Source organism: Colossoma macropomum, unplaced genomic scaffold (genome assembly GCF_904425465.1).
Source record: "Colossoma macropomum unplaced genomic scaffold, Colossoma_macropomum, whole genome shotgun sequence".
Lineage (NCBI taxonomy): Eukaryota > Metazoa > Chordata > Actinopteri > Characiformes > Serrasalmidae > Colossoma > Colossoma macropomum.
The window spans coordinates 18,719,226-18,746,490 of NW_023494806.1; the positions used below are offsets into that span (position 1 = coordinate 18,719,226).

At 36.6% G+C, this 27,265-nt stretch overlaps 1 protein-coding gene and 1 long non-coding RNA gene across 2 annotated transcripts; both read right to left on the reverse strand.

Moving 5' to 3' along the window:
- Window positions 1–1,215: 1,215 nt before the first annotated feature.
- Window positions 1,216–3,150, reverse strand: LOC118826916. Its single transcript, XR_005008820.1, has 2 exons — window positions 2,817–3,150; window positions 1,216–1,604 (listed from the first exon to the last, which is right to left on the reverse strand). It is a non-coding gene; the product is annotated as an uncharacterized LOC118826916 (long non-coding RNA).
- A 1,618-nt stretch (window positions 3,151–4,768) lies between these two features.
- On the reverse strand, window positions 4,769–27,210 carry vps33a (VPS33A core subunit of CORVET and HOPS complexes). Its single transcript, XM_036597926.1, has 13 exons — window positions 27,007–27,210; window positions 25,357–25,422; window positions 24,513–24,640; window positions 23,209–23,395; window positions 20,404–20,520; window positions 17,979–18,153; window positions 14,777–14,970; window positions 13,574–13,700; window positions 13,314–13,381; window positions 11,890–12,027; window positions 11,607–11,744; window positions 11,071–11,239; window positions 4,769–5,912 (listed from the first exon to the last, which is right to left on the reverse strand). The coding sequence occupies exons 1-13, from the start codon at window positions 27,133–27,135 to the stop codon at window positions 5,719–5,721; spliced, it is 1,830 nt and encodes a 609-aa protein (XP_036453819.1). The 5' UTR covers window positions 27,136–27,210; the 3' UTR covers window positions 4,769–5,718.
- Window positions 27,211–27,265: the final 55 nt, after the last annotated feature.

Below are 27,265 nucleotides of genomic sequence, written 5' to 3' on the forward strand. Positions count from 1 at the left end.
AGTGCTACAGTATTAAAGCAGGCGTACAAAACATTGCAGGTGTCTTGATAAGACCACTACTTACATCAAACTCTTAATTCAGATTTGTCTCAAAAAGACAGCAAATGGACCATTGATTCAATAAAAATTCTTCAAAAGAATAATAATATGGGGGTCTTTTTGCAGTACATTGCATTGAGACAACATTGTGCAACAATGGAAACCAAAGCTGGACAGCATTTTATAGGAAACTGGATTTTTTAAATCTGAATATTTAACACAATCAGTCTATTCATGCTACTATAAACAGATGTGTTTAAAAACTTTAGGAGTAATATTTCTTGATATTAACATTTCTTGAACACCAAACAATCAATTAAAACCACAAGTAAAAGTTATAACTATGCTAACACATATGAATCCAGTAATTTTCAAATAATGGGAGTTGCCATCATAGGTAGTTTTGTCATTTTCTAAACACAAGTAATGATATTAATAAAACATATTGACTGTAAGGGGCTTCTAGTCTCTAATATTGCACAAATGAAATATCTTATAAATCAGATTTCCAAAAGAAGCAAAAATGCAAAATAATAAAAATCATAAAAAACAACCAAAATGAAAAACTAAAAAAAAACTGCAATGTTCTCTGACATGGCTGCATAAGTGACAGCTCACTTGCTTCTAGCTAAATCCTTTCCACTGTCGCACAATGTTGCCTGAAGGCAACAAACATATCTCAACAGTTTCTCATTACATAATTATTTATGTGATAATGTATATTAAAAATGAACTTTATGCTCTAACAGATGTGAATAATATGGTTAGATGGATGAAAAATGATAAATACTTTTCTAAGGGAGATTGTTCATCTTCCCTCCTTTATTAACCCTTTCATTAAGTACGTATCATGTCATTGTTAAAGGGTGTGCCACAATATATATCATATATAGATCTTTATATACTGTATATATATACACACATATATATATATATATATACACACACACATATATATATATATATACATACACACACACACACACACACACACACACACACACACACATATATATGATATATTAATATATTATCCATATGTGTTATGAGGCAATGTAATCATTTAATCAAAATAAAAGGATATGCTTGGCTTTGTTATGTAATTTCAGATATTGGGCTGAAACGTTTTCACTAGGTGCCCACCTGTATTTGAAGTGTAACGGAAAATACTGGTACAACAGTCAGCTGGCCAATTTATTTCATATATTCACAACAAAAATAAAATTATATTACCAGTTTGTAGGGTTACAAAAATATACTTAAAAAAGCAGCACACAAACAATGTCCAAACAAAATCATATTGCACTGGGCAAACCAAGTAGCTGGCAAAGCAACCGTCTGGAAGATGGTGTCTTAGTTTATTTAGCAACAATAAAGTATGTAGTCCATCCAGCAAGGATCAAGGCACCAAATAACACTGTATAGGTGAACAAAACAAATCTCAGCAGTTCTCTGAAAGTCCGGAGAAAGCGAAGCATCAGTGGTTCTGTTTCAAAATGCACCTCCATCTTCAAATACTTGTCAAGCTTTCAAGCTTCTTCAAAGAGGCAGAGGCGTTTCCAGACCTACTGGCATAAAGATTTGTTTGTAACTTTGTTGACATTTCTTTTCAAATAAAAACGTGGATTATGTATCAGAGCTGCACTGGTGTTAAACTGTGCCAGATAAGTCATCACCTTAATAATAATGAGTAATCAGTTATGAATTGGTTGAAAATCATTCAGTTACATTAAAGAAATACTCAGCCAGTTCTCTTCTGCAGTATCTGTGTTCATTACAATGGAAAATAATTTCTTTGGACTCAGAAAAGAACAGAAATGCTGTCGACTCAGATTCAGCATCTGGCCATTGTCTTCCATTATAAATGTGTTCCAAGTTTTCTGTTTTCTTTTCTAAGAACAGGGAAATGGGTCCAATTTATGTTTCATAGCCAGCAACCATAAGCTAGAGAGTGTGCAGATAGAGATCAGGTTGAAAAACATTGAAGGATTCCTGGAAAAAAGTCTGGTTCCATTGACTTAAAATTGTCTAAAGTAAATAAACATTAATTGTTCATAAAAATGTGCAGAACTGTGTTCTCTGTACAGGATGTGTACTTTTTTTTCACTATATTACACTATATATGTGTCGCTGCTGTCGGGAACAAAACGTTGTATCTCCAAAATGGTAACTTTATAGGAGAATGAAAAAAATACTTTTAATGTAAGTCAATGGAACCAGACTTTTTTCCAAGTCATTTTGGGCTGTTTCTTTTGGTCCATTCATCATGAAACTTACACACAATGTAAAGGACAACGGCTACTTTCTAATTATGTCAACAACTGAAAAATGACAAAAATGGAGATACCAGGTTTTGTTCCAATATGCACTTCTCAGATTATTTTTTCTACATCATTTGAAAACAGCAGCTGCCCTTTACACTGTGATAAACAGATCAATTGAAATGTTCCAAAATGGCTTGGAATGAAATCATGTCACATTACCCTACATTAAAAGTAAGTTGTCACTTACATTACATTTTGCCTCCTCCTACAAAGTTACTATTTTGGTGTTATTTTTTTTCAACAGCAATGTTATTCCTGTTTTACAAAACAGTCTAAACTGCCCGTTTGTTTTTTTAAGCAACAGCAGCAGCAGCATAATGTTCTACTTAAAAGTTCTCAAAGTGGCAAAACCTTACTGAAAGTAATCCTGCCAGTTATCCTACCACACGCTGTACATTTCCCTTGATTGTAATGTGATCTGTTTACTGTCTAAACATGAAGCTGTTTACTCACCCGGATTTGAGTGTATTCTCTTCAGACAGCCCAGGCAGAAAAAGTGCTGCTGTGCTTCTGGTTTTACTGAGAGCTGCCTTTGATGAAGGAGAAGAAGGTGGTGCTCAGTCAGTGCTCATGCTGTAGGAGTGGCCAAAAGAAGGCAATTAAATTGATTACAAGAGGCAGAAACCCTTGGGTCCCCCTAATGGCTCAAATGCAGCATCCAGCACCTGCTCCACAGGCCAGTCTCAGCACATCCTCCCCAAGCTGTCCAACAACACAACACTGATCACTTCACACATTCACATTTTGTAATGGGGAATAAACCGCACACACACGCGCACACACACGCGCACACACACACACACACACACACACACACACACACATACATACATATATATATATATATATATATATATATATATATATATATATATATATATATATATATATATATGGTAGACACTCTGAATATTGAAAAAATGTATATGTTTAATTGTTGAAGCTTATTTAGTTCAATAATAACTTGATTTAAACATTTGAAATCAAGCTAATATGTATTTTTAAGAAGCAACAAGAATTAATTAAATACATAAAACATTAAATACTGCAGTTAACTATTGTTATTTATTGGCAAGTTATCTGCCACAAGATTTGATCACTTGTCACAAAGAATTTGGGATATTAAACTTAACATAACTGCATCTGTGATGAATATAAACTATTACAAGAATATTCTAAGACTTGTAACTGCTTTTTGGTTAACTGCTCCATTGGTTATAAGGCCTAGACAAATAAAGCACATAGTTTTACACAAAACGACTGCCTTCTTTTCCCCTGTATCAAGTTTGACTATAATGTGCCTGATCTTTCTTATTAGTCTATTAAGCAGTGTGGACCTCTTGCTTCAAGCTAGCTTCGCTGCCTGTTCTTCCCCACACCCCGCTGCTTCCTGCACCATGCTGCTGGAGCTGAAGGCACGGATGAGCTATCGATCAGTGCTGAGATCAGTCTCCAACTCTAGCACAGTAAGGCTCGTCCGGAAGAGATAGCAAATGGCCCCCTAATTCAATCATTGTCCTCCACTGTCAAATCATGCTCCATTCCAGGCCAGAGCTCCAGACAGAAGCCCATTATCGGCTGATCAGGAGGCCTGTTATAGGACTAATTGCCACTGTAGGGAGAAGAGCGCTGACGTTTTGTTTAACGCAACCCGCCTTCAGCCCAGGTCGTTACTCTTTTCAGGTCTACAGTTATTACAGGAGTACTGTATTTGCCTAATTTTGACAGATGTATGAGCTACTGCTTATAGACATAAAATGTTTTTTATTTATTCTCATCTGTGTTATTGTGTGGTCTTATGTACTAAAACAGTCATGATTCATTTTTACATGATACATTTTCTATCCTTTATCCATTTGAATTAAACAGACTGTTTTTGTTAATGAAGACTGATAGACATTTGTCTCCAAAAGGTGGACACAAGTTAAATCACCCTCTACAGGGAACACAGTTAAATGTAATTTTCCTGCCAATTTTAGTGCACATTTTTTATACCATATTGGAAAAAATAAACTGTGCCATAACTTTTACACAGGCCATATTTTACACCCCCCCAATATGGTAAATTCAGTAAATGAACAGTAATTGTGTATTAAAATGCGAAGAAGTGTGTTCTGTGAAAAGGATGTGTTAACTCATTTTCAACTTCCACTCCTTCTAGATGTATGGAAGGCTGCAATAAGACATTCGCTTCCCGAAAATCAGAAACAGCACAATGTGTCATTGTTAAATGCTGTAATTGCAGTCACTACTATGATGCATTAAAACATGGGCGGTAGCTTAGTTTCCATATATGCACTGTTGGTTGGAAAGTGAATGGTGAGTTTTAAAATGTTTTGAAACAGAGTTTATACAAAGTATCAAAGTCTTTTGGTATTCCTCAATATAGACTCTTGAACAGTATGTCATTACTTATTTTTTATTTACTAAGCCAGTAAGCACCTATGTTACCATCATGCATGCTCATTCTGTACAGCAACATCATCTTACAGCATGTGCACATTATATGTGACTAAACCCACAGCCAAATCTACTAACTGCCTGCAAATTTCACATTCCTGTCCAGGTTCTGGATTTTTTTAATGTGTAACTGTAGATTCTTTATGTTCACTTCAGCACAATAGCTTATTTGGAATGGCTGAGTTGATGCCACTAGTGTAAGAGTAATCGGTAACACTTTACTGCAGGGTTCATAAGGCTACATGACATCTACATAATGTCACTGTCAGAACAAAACTTTGTATCTCCAAAACAGCAACTTTTCAGGGGAAGGAAAAACAAACTTGACTTTGAATGGAAGTTAATGGGACTGGATTTTTATTTCAAGTTATTCTGGGCCATATCTGTTAGTCCACTCATCAGGAAATTTTCAGATAATGTAAAGGGCAGCTGGTATTTTTACATTATGTCATTACATTATGGAGATTTTGTTCCAACAGGCTTATTCCAAAAAGCTTGTCATAAAAGGCGTATGTAATTCTGTAGCCTTTCCCATCAGACTGTGATTGACAGCAGTGTGATGAAATACTGATGAATGCACGTCATTGGCTAGTTACCTGTGGGGATTTTCACAAAGTGGCTGATGTTACTGGAGTTTTTTATTTATTTATTTTTACAGTTAATGGGTATTAAGAAGCTTTCAAGGGAGGTGACACTGGGAATTGCCAGTGACTGACTTATCAAAAAAACCCAAAATAAAACACACCTACAAAAGACACAAAAATGAACCTGTACAGAGTCAAAAGCAAGCCACTTCAGTATTTGCAGAGAGACCCCAATGTGTTGCCCCTCAATGTCGAAGTAGATGGGTATTAAACCAGAATATAGCAATAATAACCCAACTAAAGGAGCAGATTTAGGATATTTGAGTTTCCGGTCGGTCCATAAGAGATTTGATCCAGCTGGTGCCATTGATGAGTTTGGTGGTGGCGATGACGTACTCCGTCCCTCCGTCCTCCATCTGAGACAGGAAGCGAAGAGCAGCGATTTCTGCGTAAGTAACACCACCGAGGAAGAACACCAGTGTGGTCCTATTTTCACCCTGTTGACCTGTGAAATAAAAGAGCAGAAACTGACATTCATTAAAAAAAATGCTCTCATAAAAGCACATATGATATGGTCATGTTTAAGGCTATTATCCCAACACTTGGTACCAAAATGATACTGATGTAAAATTAAAAACACATCCAAAAGATTTCTTTTTGAAATCAAGAAAACAGCAAAGAAACTTGATTATCTATTATTGATATCCTTAATATCATTTTTACATTTTTTTATTTACAATTTTCATTTATTTACAATTAAATTTTATTTACTAAAGCGTTTATTTTCCACCTGGTCTAATTTGCTCAGGGATGGAGCCTGACCGCAAGGGCTTGAGGTGGTTCAAATACTTGGGACAATTCATTGCAGATGGAAAAAACAGATGAAGAAGTAATCCTTGAATTAATACAAATGGCTAAATACATGAGGAAACATCTGTTCTCAGGATCCTCAAGTTTTATATTGTTTTCTTGTTGCCAGATTTTAGACAGTGAATAATAGTGGTGTTTGCGTTTCCGTTTAGTGGCTCAGTTTGGAAAAGCAATCATGATTCAAATGGTACACAAAAAGAGTAAGCTGTTACAAATGTAGACACAGGAGGATATTGCACATTAATAAAGCTAATTTGATCTTCAGTAAATAATAAATAATTCCAGCATTGCTCAAAGTGCACATAAAACAAGTTTTCTTTGTTCTTTTTCAGATCTAATTAATTCAATTATTAATTTGTTTGTTCATTGTTTCCTGTTACATTTTTTTTTTTTTTAACATTTATGGCATTTGGCAGACGCTCTTATCCAGAGCGATTTACAAATTGATCATGTTACACAGGCAGACGAAGGTAGTGTTAGGAGTCTTGCCCAAGGACTCTTATTGGTATAGTATAGGGTGCTTACTCAGGCAGGGATTGAACCCCAGTCTACATCATAGAAGGCAGAGCTACCCACTACACTATACCAACCAATGGGTGTTACCAGGGAGTGTGGGGGGCTTCCAAAGGCTCTTGTGCCCAGGGGCCTCATAACACCAATATCCATCCCTGAATCGCATTCATTTTAATTTGTGATATTTCTGATGTCAAATTAACATCAGAACACCTTAAATAAAACCAAACAGAAGAGAGATCAACTGCCTAATACACTTCTATATGTTTCTGTGAAGATATGTTTAAAGGGTGGTGTGGATGTGACTGTAAGAAAAGAAAATCAGCACCTATCCAAGTGGTTAATCACACATAGTTTACTGTTCTGCTTTCAATTATCACTTTCCTGTGAACAGAACATGGCAAGTATGAACATGCAATAAGAGCACTATTCATGTCCCAAAACTGAATTGTCTACTGAACTTCTTGTGCCTTTAAAACTATAGCTTACCTTTTTATTAACCTGCTCTGTCCATAGACTGGACACCTTAAAAACAATGTTTTGTTATGAAACGTTCTCTGCTGCATGCTACATAACACAAAACATGATTTTGTTTTTTTCAGGTTACTGAGAAACACATAACAGTCTCCAGTACTGGACATTTTGGACATTTTGAGCTTTTGAAACAAGAAAGTATTTTTTTACCATCAACATAAGGCACAAAGCAAGCACAAAGTTTCTGAACCTCGGGAACTACCCGGATGTCTGCATGAAAGGCAGTCATTTTCATGATGTTTTTCATGTCATAAGAATAAACATAGATTTTTAACACAAAGCATAAACAATGATTTACATTAGTATATATAAAATAAAATCATTTAAACAACTGAGGTCATTGATGAAAAAGTCAGAAAGCTATATTACATATTGGCAAAATTAGAACAAAAAAGCATTTTATACACTAGTCCAGTGTCATAGACAAAAATAACGTTTCTGTTTCTCTGAAACACAGAAAATGCTATTACCTTGATGCTAAAATGTTCATTTGTTCAAGATATTGCACATTTCCTGTGCCTAATTGCAATGTCAACCGTACTGGACAGTAAAATCCACTGAATTCACTTTAAAATAAATAAATAAATAAACATTAGATTCAACTTTTAACAAAGCAAAACTATGACTAGATTGCATAATGCATAAATCTGTTATACTAATCAAAGTATGATTTATTTCACCAAATATCCAGTTTTACTGGACAATAAACTTAATCTCAAAATTTGGAGGCAGTGAGCGTCTGCCTTACCAGCCATGTTTGTTTTTGTTTATGACATGATAAAAAAAATATTCTATTAAAGCCCCGTATACACTTGCCATTATATGGGACGTGGATTATACGTGTTTCATATCTGGATATTGTCTGTGATAGCATTTAAAAGATGAGTATAATTGCGATTGTGATTTTAAACATGATTGGATTTGTGTGTGTGTGTGTGTGTGTGTGTGTGTGTGTGTGTGTGTGTGTGTGTTTAAACACATTTCCCTATACTTAATACAAGACCAAGAGCTGATGTATCTGCTCACTGGCTTCTATTATAAGTGTGTTTTGAGTCAGTGGGTGTTCTGTTCTTTTCCAAGTTCAGAGAAATAATTGACTGTGGTAATCGACCATAAGCTACAGATGCAGCAGACAGAAAAAAGCTGGAGTACACTTTTTCTCTGAAGAAAAAACACATTCCCCAATTAATCAAAGTTGCGTAATTAAGAGCACACATTTACCACCTTCAATGATGTATGAACTATCCTGCGTCTGTTTCATGAAATTTTCGTACGATATGGGAACAAGCAGAGATTTGAGGGCAAATTATGAACCATATTCGGCTTGAAATCATGCCGCTGCCTACCTGTACCTCATTTACATATTGTTTACATGAAGCACATCTTAATTCATGCAGATATTTTGGTACAGAGCCAATAATATGAATATGACAGCATTCAGTGACTCGTGAGCCAATGGCTGCACTCATAGGCAGAGTCTGAGGTCAAAAAGTGAGTGCTCTTTATAGTGTTAAAATTATGACGACTGAAAAGAATAAAATGTGAAATGAAACAGCTTCGTTTTCCAAGACAGTAGAAAGATGTGACGGTGTAGTGTGATTATTTACTAACATATTCAAATGCTGTATTACTGCAGCGAATGAAATGCTCCTACACTAGCTGCGTGTATTATTATTTTTTTTTAGGTGGCGTCCGTGGTTTAAATCAAACGCTCAGTGTAATATGTCTTTAAATGCAATGTAGTATATTTGTTTATATCAATGTGCAAGTAAAACAGGGACATCCACTTTTGTTCCTGTTTTGTGCTATTTTGATTCTTATTGTTGGTATTATAAATGATACTGATAATAGCTTTGGTTAGATAACTGCAAATCAGTCTTTTTTTTCAGGTTGTTTAAAGTTTACGGTAAAATTTACATGCACTCCTACTACACATGAGTTTGACTGTACCGATACGTCAAAGATGAAACTAATGAATGAAAAAAGTCTGTAAAATTTGGGTATGCTCATTTTATGATCAGATTTGACTGTATGTAACTTTGATGAATAAGAGTCAATCTGTTTGTACATGAGATTTTCTGCCATATGTAAATCCAGTTGGTTCTGGACAAAAAGTCTTCATAGGTCAATTTGGCATATTCAGTAACTACACTACTGTTAATGTTATGTTATATAGCCTGTTTTTATCTCTGTACCAAGGGCTGCTTAAGTGGGATGGATTTTCTACACTTTCTACTTAATAAGAGAACAAGGCAAAATCCTACTGATTTAAAACTTTAATAAAAGAAACTATTGGTTATAATTTGAATAATCAGCAGATTGGATTAAACAAATAAGCCAAAGTGATGCACATACAGGATCAAACAAAACGTCGAAGACAAAGGCTTCTCTTATCTACAGCTTGCACATGTTAGCCCTCGTGTTCCATCTGACTGCTGTCTGGACAATAAATCATGACAAAATACCCTCCGACAACAAGCCTTACACATATGAAGCAGAACAGTTAGCTTACATTCAGCATGTATCTAGAGCGACAGAGAGGCAGTTATCTGTTTTTCTCAATGCTGTCAATTACTAACAAAGTGAAAAACAAAATTAGCAGCTCAAAACCAAGCTGGAATATATGGTGTATATTTCCCCCTGTATGTAGGAGGAAATATATACCATATTACCATCATTTGCAAATAAGATGTAAAGTCTCCCCCCTCGTGTTGTGTCACTTTTTTATTTTTTTGGTGGCATATTTAACATTTAGCCAATCAACTTGTTTAGAAGTGTGGTGCCTGTCCCATAGTGCTGATGTAAACATCCGTGTGATGAAGTTTCAATCGAGGCTATGTGAGGTAATTTGGGAAAATTACACAGATCAGGTACAATTCCACAAGTCAAATCACGCACAAATTACATTACCGGACCTTCTCTGATAGACTGATTTTTATCTTGAACAGGACTAAAATATAGCTTTTAAAAGGCAGATTTTATTGGTGGCTCTCTTAATAAAAGTTATTTCCAGATACTGCCATGCCTAGAATTTGACAATCACTAAGGTCCAATGAGTCTGAAGTATCATTTACGAGCAGATCTCGCAGCTGGTGCAGGAATATCAGTAATATCATTAACATTAGCACTGGAGGACGCCTTCAGCAGATTATGTTTGACAGGGCTCACAGGAGATCTATGGACAAACTAACAAAAGCAAAATGAAAATTCCCTTTAAAACAAGGCCCAATGTAGCAGTATGAGAGTGAGACGTCTAATATTGCGGAGGAGTTGGAATATCTAGTCTAGTCTTTGAAAGTGATAAACACTGCTTCACTGCTTTTAAAAAGAGACTTTTTAGGGTCAGTTCAGAGCAAATGGTCATGATTAACTACACACACTAATGCGATTAATCATGATTCTTTTCATTGTTTGACAGCCCTAGTAAAAATGTACTGATGCATCAATTTGAAGGTAGCAATTCAGCTTCACACATTTTAAAATGCAAGAATTAATTGTAATAGATCAGTATTTTAGTATTATTTTTTTGTGTGTGTGTGTTTGGTGTGTTGTTTTTACTGTCTCTATTCTACTGCTGGTACTGAATCGCACTAAAACTGAATAAAATCACACTGAGTCAAAATGACTTGCAGATGCACAGAAGTTTGCATGCTGACTTTACATATTAACAATATTCAGAGTATGTTTTTTTTTAATAAATGCAACACCACCTTACTAGGTAGTTACTTATGAAGGTTATCACTTACGTTTCTTATGGAGGCCAGTTGGAAGCTGCTGCCTCTCTTCAAAGTGTGGACCAGGCAACATTTTCAGCACTTCTTCAATGCTCCGCCAGCCAGGCCGGGCCAGCAGCTGGGTCAGCCGCACACTGAGTGGAGCATATCCACTGTACACATAAGAGATGTCGTTGGGGTTCTGATAGAAAAAGAAAGCATACAGTATAAGTACACTGTATAATAGAGGCAGTGAATCAAAAATAGAGGCAATGAGTCAAATACAAAAACACTACTCATAGTAGTAGTAGTGAGCAGTATATTGGTTGAAATTCTTCTTCAGGTATTTGGTCATAACTGTTATACCAGTGTACCACAAATACGCACAGATAACACAAGGTACAAAGACCTGGATATCAAACATATAACAGCCAACTGGCATGATAATGTTGGCACACCTCTGGGAAAACCATTAAAATGTTACTTATTAAAAAAAATAAGGGACATCCCCGAAAAGGCAAGTAAATAAAAATAAAATAAAAAAAAACTCTCTTTAGTGCCTGACTAACCTGTTCATTCGCATCCTCCATCCACAGCTTGAGGGTTTTCCTAATAGTGGGGTAGTTGTTCCTCGTGGTAATCTGCGGTTTGAGTAAACCCACCTTCTCTAGGTTGTTCAGGGTCAAGATGTGCTCATACCCATACGTCTACACCACCGAAAAACATGCAAAGGTGTATATAGAGTTAAGATACCAATTTAATCTCCCAATACTGGAGAGGAATGAGTCAACAGAACAGAACTGTAAGCGGTCAGTTTCTACAGTATACTGTTAAACAAAAATGCAGATGCACCTGCAGGATCTCTCTCTTGTAGTGGTCAAGGACTTTCTGCTTCAGGCCGTTGTTGCAGACGGACTGCATGCAGACAAGCCGGAAGGTCTTGATAAGAGGGTCCTTTCGTGCTATACAGTCTTCTATGTATGTGTTAACCTGCACAAATTCAAGCAGGTGTATATTTAGCTGATGCCATCAAACATGCTCAGACTGAAGGTCTGTACCGTCATTGTTTTGTCCAAGGGTAGTTGGTTTAAGGATTTACAGCTACACTCCTGTCAAAAATTTGACGTCACCTTGCCATCTTCTGAAATTTTTGATTTCCACTTTTATTTTTCAATTGTTAAACAAATGGTTCTCTGAAAATTCAAATGTACACAATTTCCTGTACTTACCTCGAATACAGATAATCAGCCAAGACATGCTTGGTGTGTGCTGTAAGGCTAATGTAACTAAAAAGTAATAAGGTCTATATTTTGGGTGAGTGATAAGGAAAAAATATAATATTACCATACTTGTAGACGTTTTCATGATACACAATAAATATCACACTATGTTGTTTTTTGAATGGTTTCAACTAACAATGCATAAGCAGTGGCAAATTTATAAACCGTTACCAAAAACTATACAATATTTTTTAGCCAACATTTCATATACCCTTTTTCTCAAAATATTGACTTATGTTGAAAAAAGACATAGTATTTTATGACTTACTATGTTAGAATTACAATTTATTTTCTCAAAATACTGATTCTCAAAATACTTTGACTATGTCAAAAAATTACTTAGGTATCTCTTAATAATGACTTATTATCCTGTAATAATTACTTACTATCTAGACGCTCATTACCTCGACACAGTATCTCAAATAAATAAAAAATAAAAAAGTCCATATTTTTGACATACATTTTTGACACTCAGACATATGCAATATCCATTTTTCTTTTGTCCCTAGGATTTTCTAAAAAGTTCAGAGCTTCTTCAGATTGGAATAATGTTTCTTCTTCTGAGAACTCTTACTTCATTCTGCTGTTTCAGAACATTTTTAATTCCTCATCTTAATAAAACTTGTGTATACATTTAATTTGGGTACACTCAATCTTCAATTGATTTGTAGAATAATATAAATTGCTTCAATAGCCTTAATGTTTATATAATTGATCTATTATGTGGGTAATTTTTCCTTACACAACAGCTCAGCGCTTGGGGTGTGGGTGGGAGAGGGTAAGAGCTGTCTGTAATGGTGTATTTGTAATGTATGTTCTATTATGTTGTTTTTGTCTGTATGTATTTTATAATTTTGTATTTGTGTTTATAGGACCCCCATGAAAAGGTACATCTCAAAAGCCTATCCTTTCATTAAATCCTATTTAAATTCTATTGACAGTCGGTTTACTTAACTGTAAGCACGTGACATAACTTGTTGACAAACACAATAGTACCTTGTCTGTGTCCACTCCAGTCATGAATTCTTGCTCTACTGTCAAATTGTCAAAAAAGACTTCAGAAGCTGAAAGAAAAGATTAGTAGAGGTACATATTAACTGTGACTGCCAATTTTTCATATACATTTTTTTTTTAAACGTAAGATTAAACTTAAGTGATGTCCTACATACTCACTCTGCATGAAAACTGTAAAACCTGACAGAAATAGTTAAGAAAATGTGATAAAAATGATGGTAAGCTGAAGGAACTAAACTCACTGGTGATGTCCTTGATGAGCTCGGCAATAGACGTGTGATTGGCTAGTGAATTCCGAGCAGCCTGCATGTGGGGCAGCTGGGATACAAACTGTTTAATCTCTCCAACAGTCTTAGCATTGTGCCGCTCCTAGAAGAGATAGCCAACATAGACTGTTCAGAGAATACACAGAAAACAATCAAGGATTAATCGCAGCTAAAAAAATCATCCAGAATTAAATTCTGTGTTAGAGTTAAATAATCATAACATCAAATAAACCACACATTTTTTCTGTGTACTTCCATATACCAAAACAGTGTTTCTTCCCAATCTCTATTTATTCCTTAGCATTAAAACAGGCTGCTTATGTTACTGTGCCTTTAAGACTGATATGTAAATGTTCTCTCTTCTGATTGTCCGCCCTGCATTGTGATTCATTCATCAAGCAGTCTGGCCATTCCTTTTGGATGTGTGGATCTTTTGGCAGCAAGAAATGATGCAACTGCTACTTGACAGCCAGGAACAGCACAACGTTTAACTGTTTCTTTCACTCTAATAACTCTGCTACAGACTGTCTGCAGTAAGTTAAACGACATTAGGTTGATTGGATGGTTATATAGAAAATGGGCTGTTTTTGCAACTTTGTTGTCATGCATGGACTGTATGGACTTCGAAGTAAATGGTACATTTTAAAACTAACAAATGTTTACACATCAAACACCAATTTACAAAAAGCAGGGATGATTCATTCCAATCCATGATATGGGCCAATTAACCCCTTTTCACAGTAGCCATAAAATGCAAACTCCTTTAGACACAGAAAGACATGGGCCATTAACATACAATATAATTTAGGGGTGCCCAATGGAAGTCTACTGCCCTACAGACTTTAGCCTAAGCGATAACTTTGGTGTCAACTGTTAAATATAGTATATATCATACAGAATATAGTCTCTTTCAGCCTCATCACTTATATTCTCGAAAATCTCTTCTGCTCTGCTACTCTTTTACATAAAAACTAACTGACTAAATAAAAATGCTAAACTCTGACTTGATTTTTTTTTTTTTATACAAATTATTATGATCTATTTTGAGATGCCAGCCATGCCCCTAAAACTAGCCACACTTTAAGGAAGGCTTCAGTATCATGGCATGATTTTGATTCCACAGTCTAAATGCAGAAAACTCCTGCTCAGCTTTGTAACCTGAAATGTTAAGACACAAACCTCAAACGCGGCAGAGATGATCTTGGCCTTCTTACTGAGGGCCGCTCCGACAGCATTGAAGTTTTTGTCACGAATTTCAGCGTACAGCTCCTCGGCCGAGTTAAGTTGCAGTTTCTTCGGCTCAGTCGGCAGATCTTTACCTCCTTCTCCTGGCTTCTTCTGAGCAAATTTCTCAGGGGGCAGTTTCACATAACCTGCAGAAGTAAAGCAGTTTAAGACAAAATCAGAACACCAAATAGACAACTTACAGCACGGTCAAAACTGAGAATTATAACTGTGCATGAATATCTGCGCTACGTTTCTTCATCTACAGTCCTGGAGGGCTAGAGAAAAATGTACACAATTTTCCCCCTTAACCCAAATGCTGTCAATCAGCCAAAAAACGCCTAGTGTGTCACTGTGCTTCTCTAGTTTTGCAATGAAACTAAGATGCTAATGTAACTAACAACTAATGGAAGCTTATACTTCACCAATAAGCACTGTTCACACTACATGCCTAAGATCATCACACAATTACCTCAGCAGTCATCTCAAATAGACTTGCTTATGTGTTTTCTCTCACTGCATGACATCACCTATAAAAATGGCTAAAAGTATAGATTTCAAGACAACTGATAGTACTTCTTTTAGCTATACAATGTATTTTTGTCCAATTTTATGAATAACAATGTGTCAAAAAGTCTATGTGACCATTTACTAGGCATGCAATCGGCCTAAGGATAAGTGGTGGGATACAAGCTTCTTTTATTTAGGTTCATTAGTCTCGTAACTCCAGCGCAAACCTTCCTTCAAAAATTGCTGTACCATGTTTTTATGTCACTACCAAAACACAAAGAGTTTTAGTCCACAGACAGAGCCTTATTTTAGCCACACCCCTGCATTTTAGAGCAGGAAGTAAGACTGCATCCCTGTCCCTCAAGGCCACATGGTGATAAGTTTGATCTCATTGGTTTGAAGCAAATGTGTCCCTAAGTCTGAAAACCAGTATGAAACATTAAGAATGGTCACTACCAAATCACATTTTCTAAAATTAAGTAAACATTGTTGTGTTTTAACAAAAATCTTGATGATTTTTTTGTGTGCAGCCAGTCAAAGTTGTGTTTGCTAGTCCTGTACTGGCTAGTGTTTTTGAGTTATGATCAAAATGAGTTAAAATTGTCACAGTGTTATGATTGAATCACCTCCTTTAATTCTAATAAAATAACCATAATGAAGGTATAGGGTCACTCAAAGCAAAAAGATTTTAGTCTCAAATCCAAGTCAGTCAAAAGTCTGAAATGTGTTTTCAACTCTTTGCACCAATTTGGTAGAATTACACACATCTGTGAAACTAGTGGAAGGGTAACAAAATAATTAATGCCAGTTTACAAACCATTTACAACAGCTAGAAAATGTCGCTGTCCCAATTCTTCATTAGCCAGTGAGTGGCACGGAAAGAAATGGCTTGAGGCACTGGAGAAAACGGCCTTGACCAAACAAGTGACTGTTGTGGCTTTGCTTTAAAACAACTGGCACATTTCTTCCATTCTGAAGCCTCTGCGCACCAAATTCAATAAACATGGCTAATGTTACACAGCCTGCTATTACAGTTGAGGTGTTAAATTTAAATTCATTAGAAAGAACTCATGATAAAAAATTTCATGTCAAGCAGACATAATTCATGTGTAAATAAGAAAAAGACTACTTTTGGTGAATATCCTCAAAGGGGTTTGATTATTGTATGATAAAGCATTTGATTATTCATTATACAAATCAGTATCCCATTTGTTTTTTCCTGGTTCCCTACTGCTGTATGTATTTTTAAATTTTGGTTTTCATGACTTTTCAGCTCTGTAGCTAAACGGCCGTTTGTTTCAGCATGTCAGTTTGTTAAACTATTATTTTCGAGACGTCATACATTTAGTGATATTTGTTGAATGCTGCACTGTTTTTGAACAGTCTGGTTGTGATGGGGTTCACCTGAATTTGTGATGTTTATCACTAGGTTGATGTGCTTGATGCCATTAATATTCGCTGTCCAGTATGCTCCATTCTCTCTACTGCTTTGTCTACAATTTTAAAGACATAACAGCTATAAAACAAAATGCATTTAAATAAATTTGTTTTTGATCTGGCTTGTAGCTCACCCACACTCAAAGGGTATTTTTGGAACTTCTGCATAATTACATGGTTCAGATGTAAACTAAGTAATTTCAAAGAGGCTTGATGTGGAATGGTGCATTGTAGAGAAACTTACCAAGTCACAATTGTCTACAGTGGTCGTGGTGGTAGGAGCTATATGTCTAAGGCATTTAAGCTAAAAGCTTTGTCACAGAAAGTTATTACAAATACAAACACACAAACACCCACACACACACACACACACAAAAACACCTTCTAAGCCGCTTATCCTTCTGGGTCGTGGGGGTTATTACAAATATGTTGGTTACTAATATGTTGCCTGATGTTTGAGACAATAGTTTTGAGATACAGTTTAGGCTTAAAACATGTTTTTAAAATCCATTTGTGGTGGAGTAGTACATGCAGTCCTCAAAGAAAACTTTTTTTCCATATTCATTATTTTACCATTATCAACATACAAAAACTCAGAAGACATGCAAAGGTTCACTGGTCATTTTGGATAGTGAAGAAAATGGCTACATTTATGTTGTACACATTGTGACCCCTGGTTCCTACCAGTGTAGGAGCTGTAAAGAAATCCAAGTAGGTAAGTATCTCATTTCACACCAAACCACTCTGAATTACTTTGCTTACACCTCAACAACTTCATTCTGCAGAACATTAGCAAAATCTGTGAAATTTCCCGTTTTAGTTTAGCAGGCTGAAGGTTATCCACAAGAAAAAGCTTAGGAGACAAGTAGCTTTTATGTGCATCATTTGAATAGAGGAAATTGCATAAATGAGTTGTGGAAACACTTATGATATGAGGAACATTTGTTTCATCAGCTACACTCTCAGAACCTGTCATGGGGTAGTACCCTCAAGGGTACATCTTCAGTACCTTTAAGTTAGGGAACATAATTGTGCTTTGAGGGTACATTACATTGTCTGTACCATGATGAATGAAAAATGTACCTGCACAGAACCCCTTTTCTGACAGCGTAGGTTGTACAGGACTAAAAGCAGCAGGGGTGCTATCAAACAGTGGAACTTCATCTTAGTGATAGCTAAGATATCATTTTAAATGTGAATGAAGCCACACCATTAGTGATGCCATAGATTTCATCAATGAGGCCCTCATAGGTGAGCTGTGTGGCCAATGGCGTAAGTAGGTCCACATTGCGGTCCAGGAGCAGCAGCGTGTCAAACACAGGGAGGATCTGATTCTGGCTGCCAGCAAATTCCCTCTTCATCCGCAACATCATGTTAGCCACATGCTAAGAAAAAAAAAAAAGAAAGAAAAAGAGAGTTCCTATAAGCTGCACTGAAACTGAGGAGTGAACTAGAATGATGACTTCTCTTTAAGGTCACATGAGGAAGGGGATTGGAAATTAACAGAGTTAGAGCACAACACTATTCCAATGAAAAGAGATTATAGAATATAAAGTGAAAATAAGTTAATACACCCTCTACAGAGAACAAACATTTGCACATTTTAATGCATACTGTACATTTGCTGAATTTAACATATTGTGGAAATATTATGTTCCCCCAGCCCAATATGTTAAATCAGCTATGTTGAAGTAAAGAGAAACATGGACTAAAATAAATTTGTTCTCTGTAGCAGATGTGTTAACTTATTTTCACTTGGGAAATTACCAAAACATGTTATTTGACAAGGGGTTGTTGACAGTATAATGAAAATTTGAAAATGCTGACTACCTGTCCAAACTTAAGAGAATTAGGTATTGGAACTGTCTTACAAATGATCTACCCAACAAAAATGTTCTTTCGTCAACAAAAATGTAACTGAAACTAGTGAGCAAATAGAACTGTTAAAGCAGTAAAAATATGTACATTTAGAATACGCCGTGAGATTTATATCATTTTTATCATGGATGCATGTAACCAGTCACCTTTTGGGACGGATCAGGTCTTTTTTGTGTCATAAGTGTCATAGATGAAGTATTCTGGGACAAACATCTGAAAGGCTAAGTAAAACGTTGACTAACTTCTGTTTTACTTTTAGTGTGTTAGTGTTGCTAGCTAGCTACATTAATGTTGCGGCCTACACCACTAGCTACTGTAGCATGGCTAAAGCTTCTCTAAAGGATTTGACAACCTTCTTGTACATAAATAAGAAAAGGGGGTATGTGTATCTAATGTGTACTGATGTGTGTACAGAAAACATGAGATATAATATTCTTGGTGTATTCAGTTTAATTCGACTACATAATAGCACTTGCCTATCTTAATTGATGTCTTTGATTTAGATATCTAAGGTGGTTTTGGTAGGCTACATGTAAGGCTTTAAGAGGTAAGAGAGACATTAGTTAGCATCACTGTGGCTGCTCTGTAGTTCAGTAGCTGTTAAATGCTTCAGTATGTTCATGTCCACCTACTGCTAGCTCTGCAGTTGCTATACAGTTCATGAAAATGGAAAGTGTACAAAGAAAAGATGCTGGGGCACTATGGGAACTGCAGCATCTGTAGTGAATTTCCATGGTCATAATGTTTGTGTCATGCAGTTCAGCTCAACATTTTAACCTTAAAACAGAAAACTTTATGGGCAGTGTTGATCTTTTTTCTCCCATGATTACAGTGGGGCATGACAATGTTTTACCCGGGCACCTGCCTCGGTAATTTGGGTCTAGTGACGTCCCTGGGTGCAGCTAAGATAGACTGTATTTCTATATTTTCAGCCATTTGTTTACTGAGAATACTGATTCTGAGAATTTGAAGGACTTAGCTGGCGAACTCTTTCAGACTGTCCATCTCCTACAATCCTTTTTGCACAGTGCAAAACAATTTGGAAACAGTTGTGAATGGAGAGTTGCTGGAGTAGCAGAATAATGAAATGAAATTTAAATGAAAGTCTGTAATGAAATTCAAATCTTACCTATCCAAAGGCAACATTTTTAAATGCAAGGGCCAACATTCTACATTTTTCTTAGACTTTATTCATCACTTACGAAGTTTGTGTGGGTTTATGTATCAAAAATAGTCAAATAATTTTTCCTGGACCATTTTCCAACCTCTCTTTATCGCTAAGAATTAAACAGGCTGTTTTTGTTACTCTGCTTCTAGCACTGACATGATTTAACTCTGTTCTGATTAGTTGCCCTGTATTGTGCCGCATTCAAAAAGCAGTTTAAGCTGCAACACTTCTTTCATACTTCAACATATATATGTAAGTGAACAGGAGATGTGCTAACAAGGTCTCTCCTAACTCGAGTGCAGTCTTCACCCTGAGACACGACTAAAGTGACTTTTACACGCACATAAAACGAAGTTAATAACTTTAAAAAGAACACATTTTGGTATTTTATCAAGAATTGAGGTGTATACTACAATGTATCACTCAGTTGCATTGAATTTTTGTCACTGTTCTGTAAAGCTTATCCAAGCTTGCAAGAGTGGCTACAAAAAAAAAAACAAACAAAAAAAAACACATTTGCGGTTCTAAACACTTCTAACAGGACAGAAAAACAAGAGGACAAAACAAATGTGCCCCTGAGGCCACTCACCCGTGCACATTCTCCTTTACCAAATATCTGAGGTATCGTTCCATACAGAGCCTGCAGAGTCATCAGCCCTTTTGCAGTGTGATACAGGCTCGTCTGGTCATTCTCAAGATAACATTCCTGCATAAAGTGAAAAGAAGAGAAGAAAGTCAACAGAAAGTCAATATAAAGCAAAAGCATTAAAGCCTCTCTCTCTGTTCTTACTATGTCTGAAAACCCCAATTCTAAAAGTAGATACAGTGGGTAAATTGCAAATAAAAACAAAAAACATTGACATATAAACCTCTTTTGACCAAACAAAAACCGTACAAAAAAGACAAGACAAATGTGATGTTTTCCTTTATCAACTTCATTATTTTTTGTGAACAATTCTTCTAAAAACAAAAACTTCTTTGTAAACCAAATTATTCTGAAATCGTAGCCTGCAACACATTCCAAAAAGGTAGTGACAGAGGCAATTTAGGACCAGGGATATTGTAAAATGTTAAAAAAAAAAAAATAAAACACAACATCTTAAACAGTTGACACAAACATGCGTGGGCAGAAAAGAAACATCCAGGAAAGGCCTAGTACTCTGTGAGTAAGGATGGGTTGAGGCTCAACACTTGGCCAAAAACACATGAGGAAAAAAGTTAGTTGCTGATTCCTCTGGGCCAAGCTCACCCGAAATGGACTGATGCACAGTAAGCATGTATTGTAGTCTAATGTGTCAATCTTTCAGATTGTTTATGGAAATGAGGGACATTGCATTCTCTAGGCCAAAGAAAAAAAACACCCAGACTGTAACCAGTGTAAAGAGCCTATCAAAAAAAGCCTGCATGCTTGCAGGATTTTAAAAACGTGACAAACAAAGCAGATGATCCGAGCTGAGCTTTTTGCAGTGAACGGTGGCGTGTAGAAAATGGTGAAGCGAAAAATATCAGATTTTTTTCACACAATCTACGTCTCTGTCAGACCTTACGAGGTCATCTGCTAACGCCATCTGACTCCGGACCAGTGAACTAGTAAAAGACCCAAATGAAGATGTACTTGAACAATCTTCCACGTCAAGCACTTCATGCAAAAGTACAACAAAAGAAAGACATTTCAGAACTTCTTGGATTCAGGAGTTTCCGTGGCTCAGGTATGATAACAGCAGACTAAATGCACCCAATTTTATTATCTTCAAAGAGTGCTCCTAACTCCCGTATCCAGCGGAGTGTCCTATGCATGTGAAAAAACAGCCATAAAAGAATTCAAAAAGCTTAAAATTAAATTCAACACAGCCTACATGATATCATGTGAAGAACTACCCTTCACCAAATTCACCTTCCCCCTCTAGTGGTGCCTGATTTTTTTTCTTAAGCTCAATTTTTGTCTGGAGCCCTGATATGCTTCCATCCAGACATTGTCTTTTTCAATAAAGACCTTGCTTACTTCAGCATGACAATGCCAAACCACATTCTGCCTGTATTACAAAAGCATGGCTCTGTACTAAAAGAGTCTGGGTGCTAAACTGGCCTGACTGCAGTCTAGACCTGTCACCAATTGAAAACATTTGGGGCATGATGAAATAAAAATATGACAAAGGAGACCCTGAACTGTTGAGCAGCTGAAATCCTACATCAAGGACAGGAAAACATTTCACTTTCAAACGTACAGCAATTATTCTCCTCAGTTCCCAAACACTTGCAAAATGTTCTTAAAGAACAGGAGATGCAACACAAAGGTAAACATGTCCCCGTCCCAACTTTTTTGAAACATGTTGCTGGCATCAAATTCAAAATGGGTATATATTAAAAAATAATAATACATAAATAAAATTCTCAGTTTCAACATTTATGTTGTCATTGTACTATCTTCAGTTAAATATAGGGTTTAAATGATTTTCACATGAATACATTCTGCTTCTATTTATATATTGCATAATGTCCCAATGTTTTTGGAAAAGGGGTTGTCTTTATTCTCTTTGCCATCCAAGGTAGTCTCAAAGTCTTCACAACACCAAAGTTCAAAGACATCTATATGTGCCTGTTTTGCTTGTTTATGATCTGCTTTTCAAATCCTTAATAAAGCACAGAGGAGATCATAGTGTGGACAATTCTGATCTTTGTAGAAAGAAATGGTTCCATTTGTAGATCTTTTCAAGCTCTGTCATCCTTGTGCTGCTGATTGCCGATCTATGTCATCTTTCTTACGTGCTGGGTCCTTTGCTTCATCCAGATAGGTAAAAGCTGTCCACCATTTCCACATCTGGCTGAAAAAGTTACTAGCCCAATGGGAATTCTCCCAATTCTTGATTACCTACTCTGGCATTGGTTGTTAGCCATAATTAACCTCGTAGCAAACCTCTGACACCAAACAGGTGTAGGCTTAAGACCTCATTTGTAATATGCAACCAAATTAAATTTCTATTACATTAGCCTCATAGCGCAAATTAAAAATTGCAAACTTAAGACACCCAACATTTCTTTGCCATCTTTACTACAATGTTGGTTGGGTAAGAGGAAAACGGAGTGAGCGAACCAATCCTTTAACAAATTTATTAAGAAATTATATTAAGTGCCTTCAAGTAAATTTTTGCAGCCTGCCTTATCTTTCTATAATGTGTTGCTCTCACGCATCACAGCCCTCGCTGCCAACAACATAACTGACATTTAAAATAACAAGAAAGAACAGAGAGAAGAACTAAAGCTGGATTAGATGCAGGCCAAAATCTATTAATGAGAAACCCAATGTGAATTCTGAACCCAACCGAAGCTAATAAATATAGAGCAAGAAGTCAAGTCTGGTTGGGTTGGGACAGATATCTGAAGCTCTATTTCATACCCTGAATGCACTCTCAGACTCCATGGACAGCAGGTCTCCATCGTAAGGGATGAGATCCAGAATGTATTCGTCTATGTTGGTGAAGGAGTTGAGCACGCCCTGCTCTTTCAGACGCTGCTCACACAGCAGACTGCGTCGAGGCACAAACAGTATGTGGAACTCCCGCGGCGGCTGCAACTTGTCCTCACTGCAAAGCAAACATAGTAAAAGGAACAAGAAGGTAAAGATCATGCTATCACAAAAACAAAACATAACAAAATAGCATGGAAAGCGCCCATATAAAAAAATCTTTTTTTCTTCCTTTTAAATAGAAAAAGACTTTGGTGTACTACGCACTAACTGTTAATGTACACTGCACAAGATGCAATGCAGGGCTTTTTGAAAAGAATCACCTAATTAGAGGAAATTTACTTAAAGGACCCACATATTGAAGCTTAGCTGAAAAACGTTAAATTCATTGTTTTTGTGATGTCACAAAAACCAAAAATTTTACATAAATCTGTCCATCCAGTCTGCAGTAGTTTAGCCTCACCCATTCATGCTACAGTTTGTCAGAAGTGTATCAGCCTGGACTGCTTTTCAAATGAGTCACAATACAGGGCAGCCAATCAGAACAGAGGACATTTGCATACAGTAGTATGCAAAAGTTTTGGTGCCCTTAGTCAAATTACATTGTTTGTTCAACTGCTGAAGTAAAAATAACATTCACTAAAGTGATTTTTTTTATTGTTAAAGTGAAAATATGTTTGTTCTACAGAGAACACACTTCTGCAGGTTTTATGCACAATTACTTTTATTTGCTGAACTTAAAATAATTTGGGACACAAACAAAATAAAGGTGATGGCACATTTTATACTTCAATTATTTTTTGTCAATGTCAATCTCACTGAATAAATAAAAATTTAAGAGTGATCTCTGCAGAGGTGTTAACCTATTCCACTTAGAAATTCAACAAAACAAATGATTTCACCAGGGGTGTTCGAACTTTCATATACAACTGTATATCAGTCTTAAAAACTAACCTGTTCAATTCTAAGGACTAAAGAAAGGAAGGAAACTAGCCATACAAACTTTATAAGTAGAGTGAAAACAGAAGATGTAAGAAATTGGACAATAATCATAGAAATTATAATTGTTTTGGTACATAAAAACCACACCACCATAAGTGGAAAAAAAAAGAATTTGGGCCCTTTAGTACTCTTGGGTCCTAGTACCAAATACCTAAATTATCTGCTGGAACACATCGGCCTGAATATTTATCAAGCTAGCCTTAATTTAACGAGACAGAAAGAGTTACACTAACCTCATTACATTCTCTGCAATTATGTCCATCAACTCCAACCTCGGACGGACAAAGAAGATAATGTTTTTGACGTCAGCAGAGGGCACTCGTCCCCCTTTAAGTGTGAACATCTTTTCCACCTCATGTTCCTTAAAAGAGAAAGAACTGAATTCAGCAAGTAATTACTTATATGATACAGTGCTCCAAAAATAAATAAGCCATGAGAGGCCATGTGTTACAGAGTAAGGGTGCTAAAACCACCTTCCCCATTCTAAAAAAGAAGATGAGTAAGATCTACTGCTTTTGGGTTTGGGAATGGATAAAGATTCCCTATAAACTCTTTAAAAGTACCCATGCACAACGCAGCAACATACAGTAAAGTTCTGACAGCTTGTCAGAGGTGCATAGCTAGCCAAGATTTAGTCTTAAGGTGTGGGGTTTGGTGAGGGTCTCATTTGTAGAACATTTTATTGTTTTTTTTTAGTTTGTCAGTCAGCTTGATTGAGTGTTAGACTTCAAAATTCAATAGTTTTCTTTCACAAATTCCACATACAATGGTAGTAACAGAGAAATGTGTCATTGTGTGGTTTTAAGTGAGTATACACAAATCACTGTGGTTTCCTAATGAGTATACAGCAGGGTGCCCAATCTTATCTGCAAAGGGCCGATGTTGCTGCATGTTTTCACTCCAAACAAGCTAGAGCACACCCAACTCCACTTGCTTAATCAGTAGGTCAGTGGGTAATGATATGATAATAATGTATAAAATAGCATAAAATACCAGATCATCTAAATATACTTATAAAGTAAAACTCTCACGCATTCAATGTGCTCCCTGGATAGCTTATATCAATATGTTTCTCACCTTTAACAAGGAATACTGAGCTATTAACCCAAATGGTCCAGTGAGGTACTCGTCCCAGACAATAGCCTACAGACAAACAACAGACAGAAAACTGAAACAGTACATTTGCCTCAAAAAACAGCAAAATATCTGTAATGCTATAAGACAGGAGAAGCACTTCAGTCTGATCCTGAAATGGCCACAATTAAAGGCATAGTATATGATTTCAATCCAATTTTTGTCAAATTCTTCGAATATCTCCTAGTGATGAGCTAGCTCTCTTTTCTGTGCGTGCGCTGGAAAAAAAATCCAATGTTGGTGCACAGCCCTGGCTCTGTAAATGGGAATTACACAAAGTGGTTCAGGATGAGCTGAAGAGACGTCATCAAAGATTAAGGAAAAATGCTAAGTTAAAATACTGGCTTCTATGACAACACTGCTACAACCAGTATGCTCTCTTTGAAATTTCCATTCCGGAGCGGAAAGTCTGTTTTGGCCTGTGATCCCACTGGCCATTTCCCAGTACTGTTCCGACACCCCGGGTTGCCAGACATGAAACACAGCATGCTGCAGACATGCAAACTAATTGGACACTGACCTAAAAAGCCTCTACATCCTTCTAAAAGCCCAATGACCAGAGATGTAGTAAAATACGAGTAAATGTTGGCGATGTGCCTGAAAGATGGAGATGGCTTACAGCCCTGAAGGACTTTAAGAGGGATGCAGAGTTGGCTAATTTTCTCCTGAACAGATAAGCATTAAGCTTCAGCTAAGGTTAGCTAACCTTAATTAATCTGTCATAGCTACTAGTAGGGATGGTCATTTTACGTAATTTCAACATTCAAGTACTTGCATTCATACTGTGTGATCCACAAACAGCTTGGTTATCAAGGCAGACACGGCTGAAGTTAGCTTCCTATATGCATTTTCTCGTTCCACCTTAAATCGTACCATTTGACCAGTTAAGGTGGAACAGGAAAATTCAAGGAAGAAGCTGAGGCACCTGAATATAGGCAAACTGCTGCACCATTTAAGGTGGAACAGGAAAATTCAAAGAAGAAGCTGGCGAAAAAGAAGCTGACTTCAGCTTCATAGAGTTGAAAGGCAAGAAAACAGATGAGGAGGTTGTTTCTGCTTGACAGGTGGGTTTCATTAACTTATTTTTGCTGTTTCACAGAAAGCAGCACTTCTGAAGGAGCACTGAAGGGAGGGGTGTATTTGTTTTGCTGCTGAGGTCAAACATCAACAATCTTTCTCCAGAATCATTTACTGCGCCTTTAAAGTCCTTCTGTCCTCAACAAGTACAAGTGGATGGCTCGGCTGACACTGTTGATCAGCCGTGCACGTAAAAGTAAGACGTAGCTAGTTAATCTAATCATGTTTTTGCTCAGGAAATTGTGTGGTAGCTATATGTGAAAACAGCATTGTAGTAAGATATTCAAACACAGACATTCATTTTACTTGGCGACTCGTTCTATCTCACAATAAAATGATGATACAGTAGAATGATGTTTCTAATATATAAGAACAAAAATCCCCATACGTCGTAGCTAAAGCGCCACTATTGATGGCCTATTGGGAGCTAGTTATTGTTAGCAAAGTAAGAGTCCGTTGAATGCACCCGCGGTCAGTAACGTTAGTAACTTAGTTACCCTAAAATATTCACTCTACCTTACTCCCAGCGCATTTATCCAGAAACTCTCGAAGTTCTTTCCTCGCGGCTTCTCTCAAAATGTTCAAATTGACTCTGCCGTAAGACAAGTGGGCAGCCATCTTTGTGATGGTAAAAATCAGTGTCATGTGACGCTGTCAGAGTCATGTGGTTAGAAATGTTCTTTTCCCACCCGTATTCCGGAACACCCCGCCTCCTGCGCTCTGATTGGCCAGTAGAACAAACGCACAACAGTACGCCTGGAAACAAAAAAAGGAA

Excerpts from the sequence above, each read along its gene's own strand:
- vps33a (XM_036597926.1), bottom strand. The coding sequence starts at position 27,135 with ATGACACTGATTTTTACCATCACAAAGATGGCTGCCCACTTGTCTTAC. Across the intron at positions 23,396-24,512 it reads ATTGCAGAGAATGTAATGAG|TGAGGACAAGTTGCAGCCGC; the intron begins GTTAGTGTAACT and ends TTTGCTTTGCAG. Across the intron at positions 20,521-23,208 it reads AGTCTGAGAGTGCATTCAGG|GAATGTTATCTTGAGAATGA; the intron begins GTATGAAATAGA and ends CACTTTATGCAG.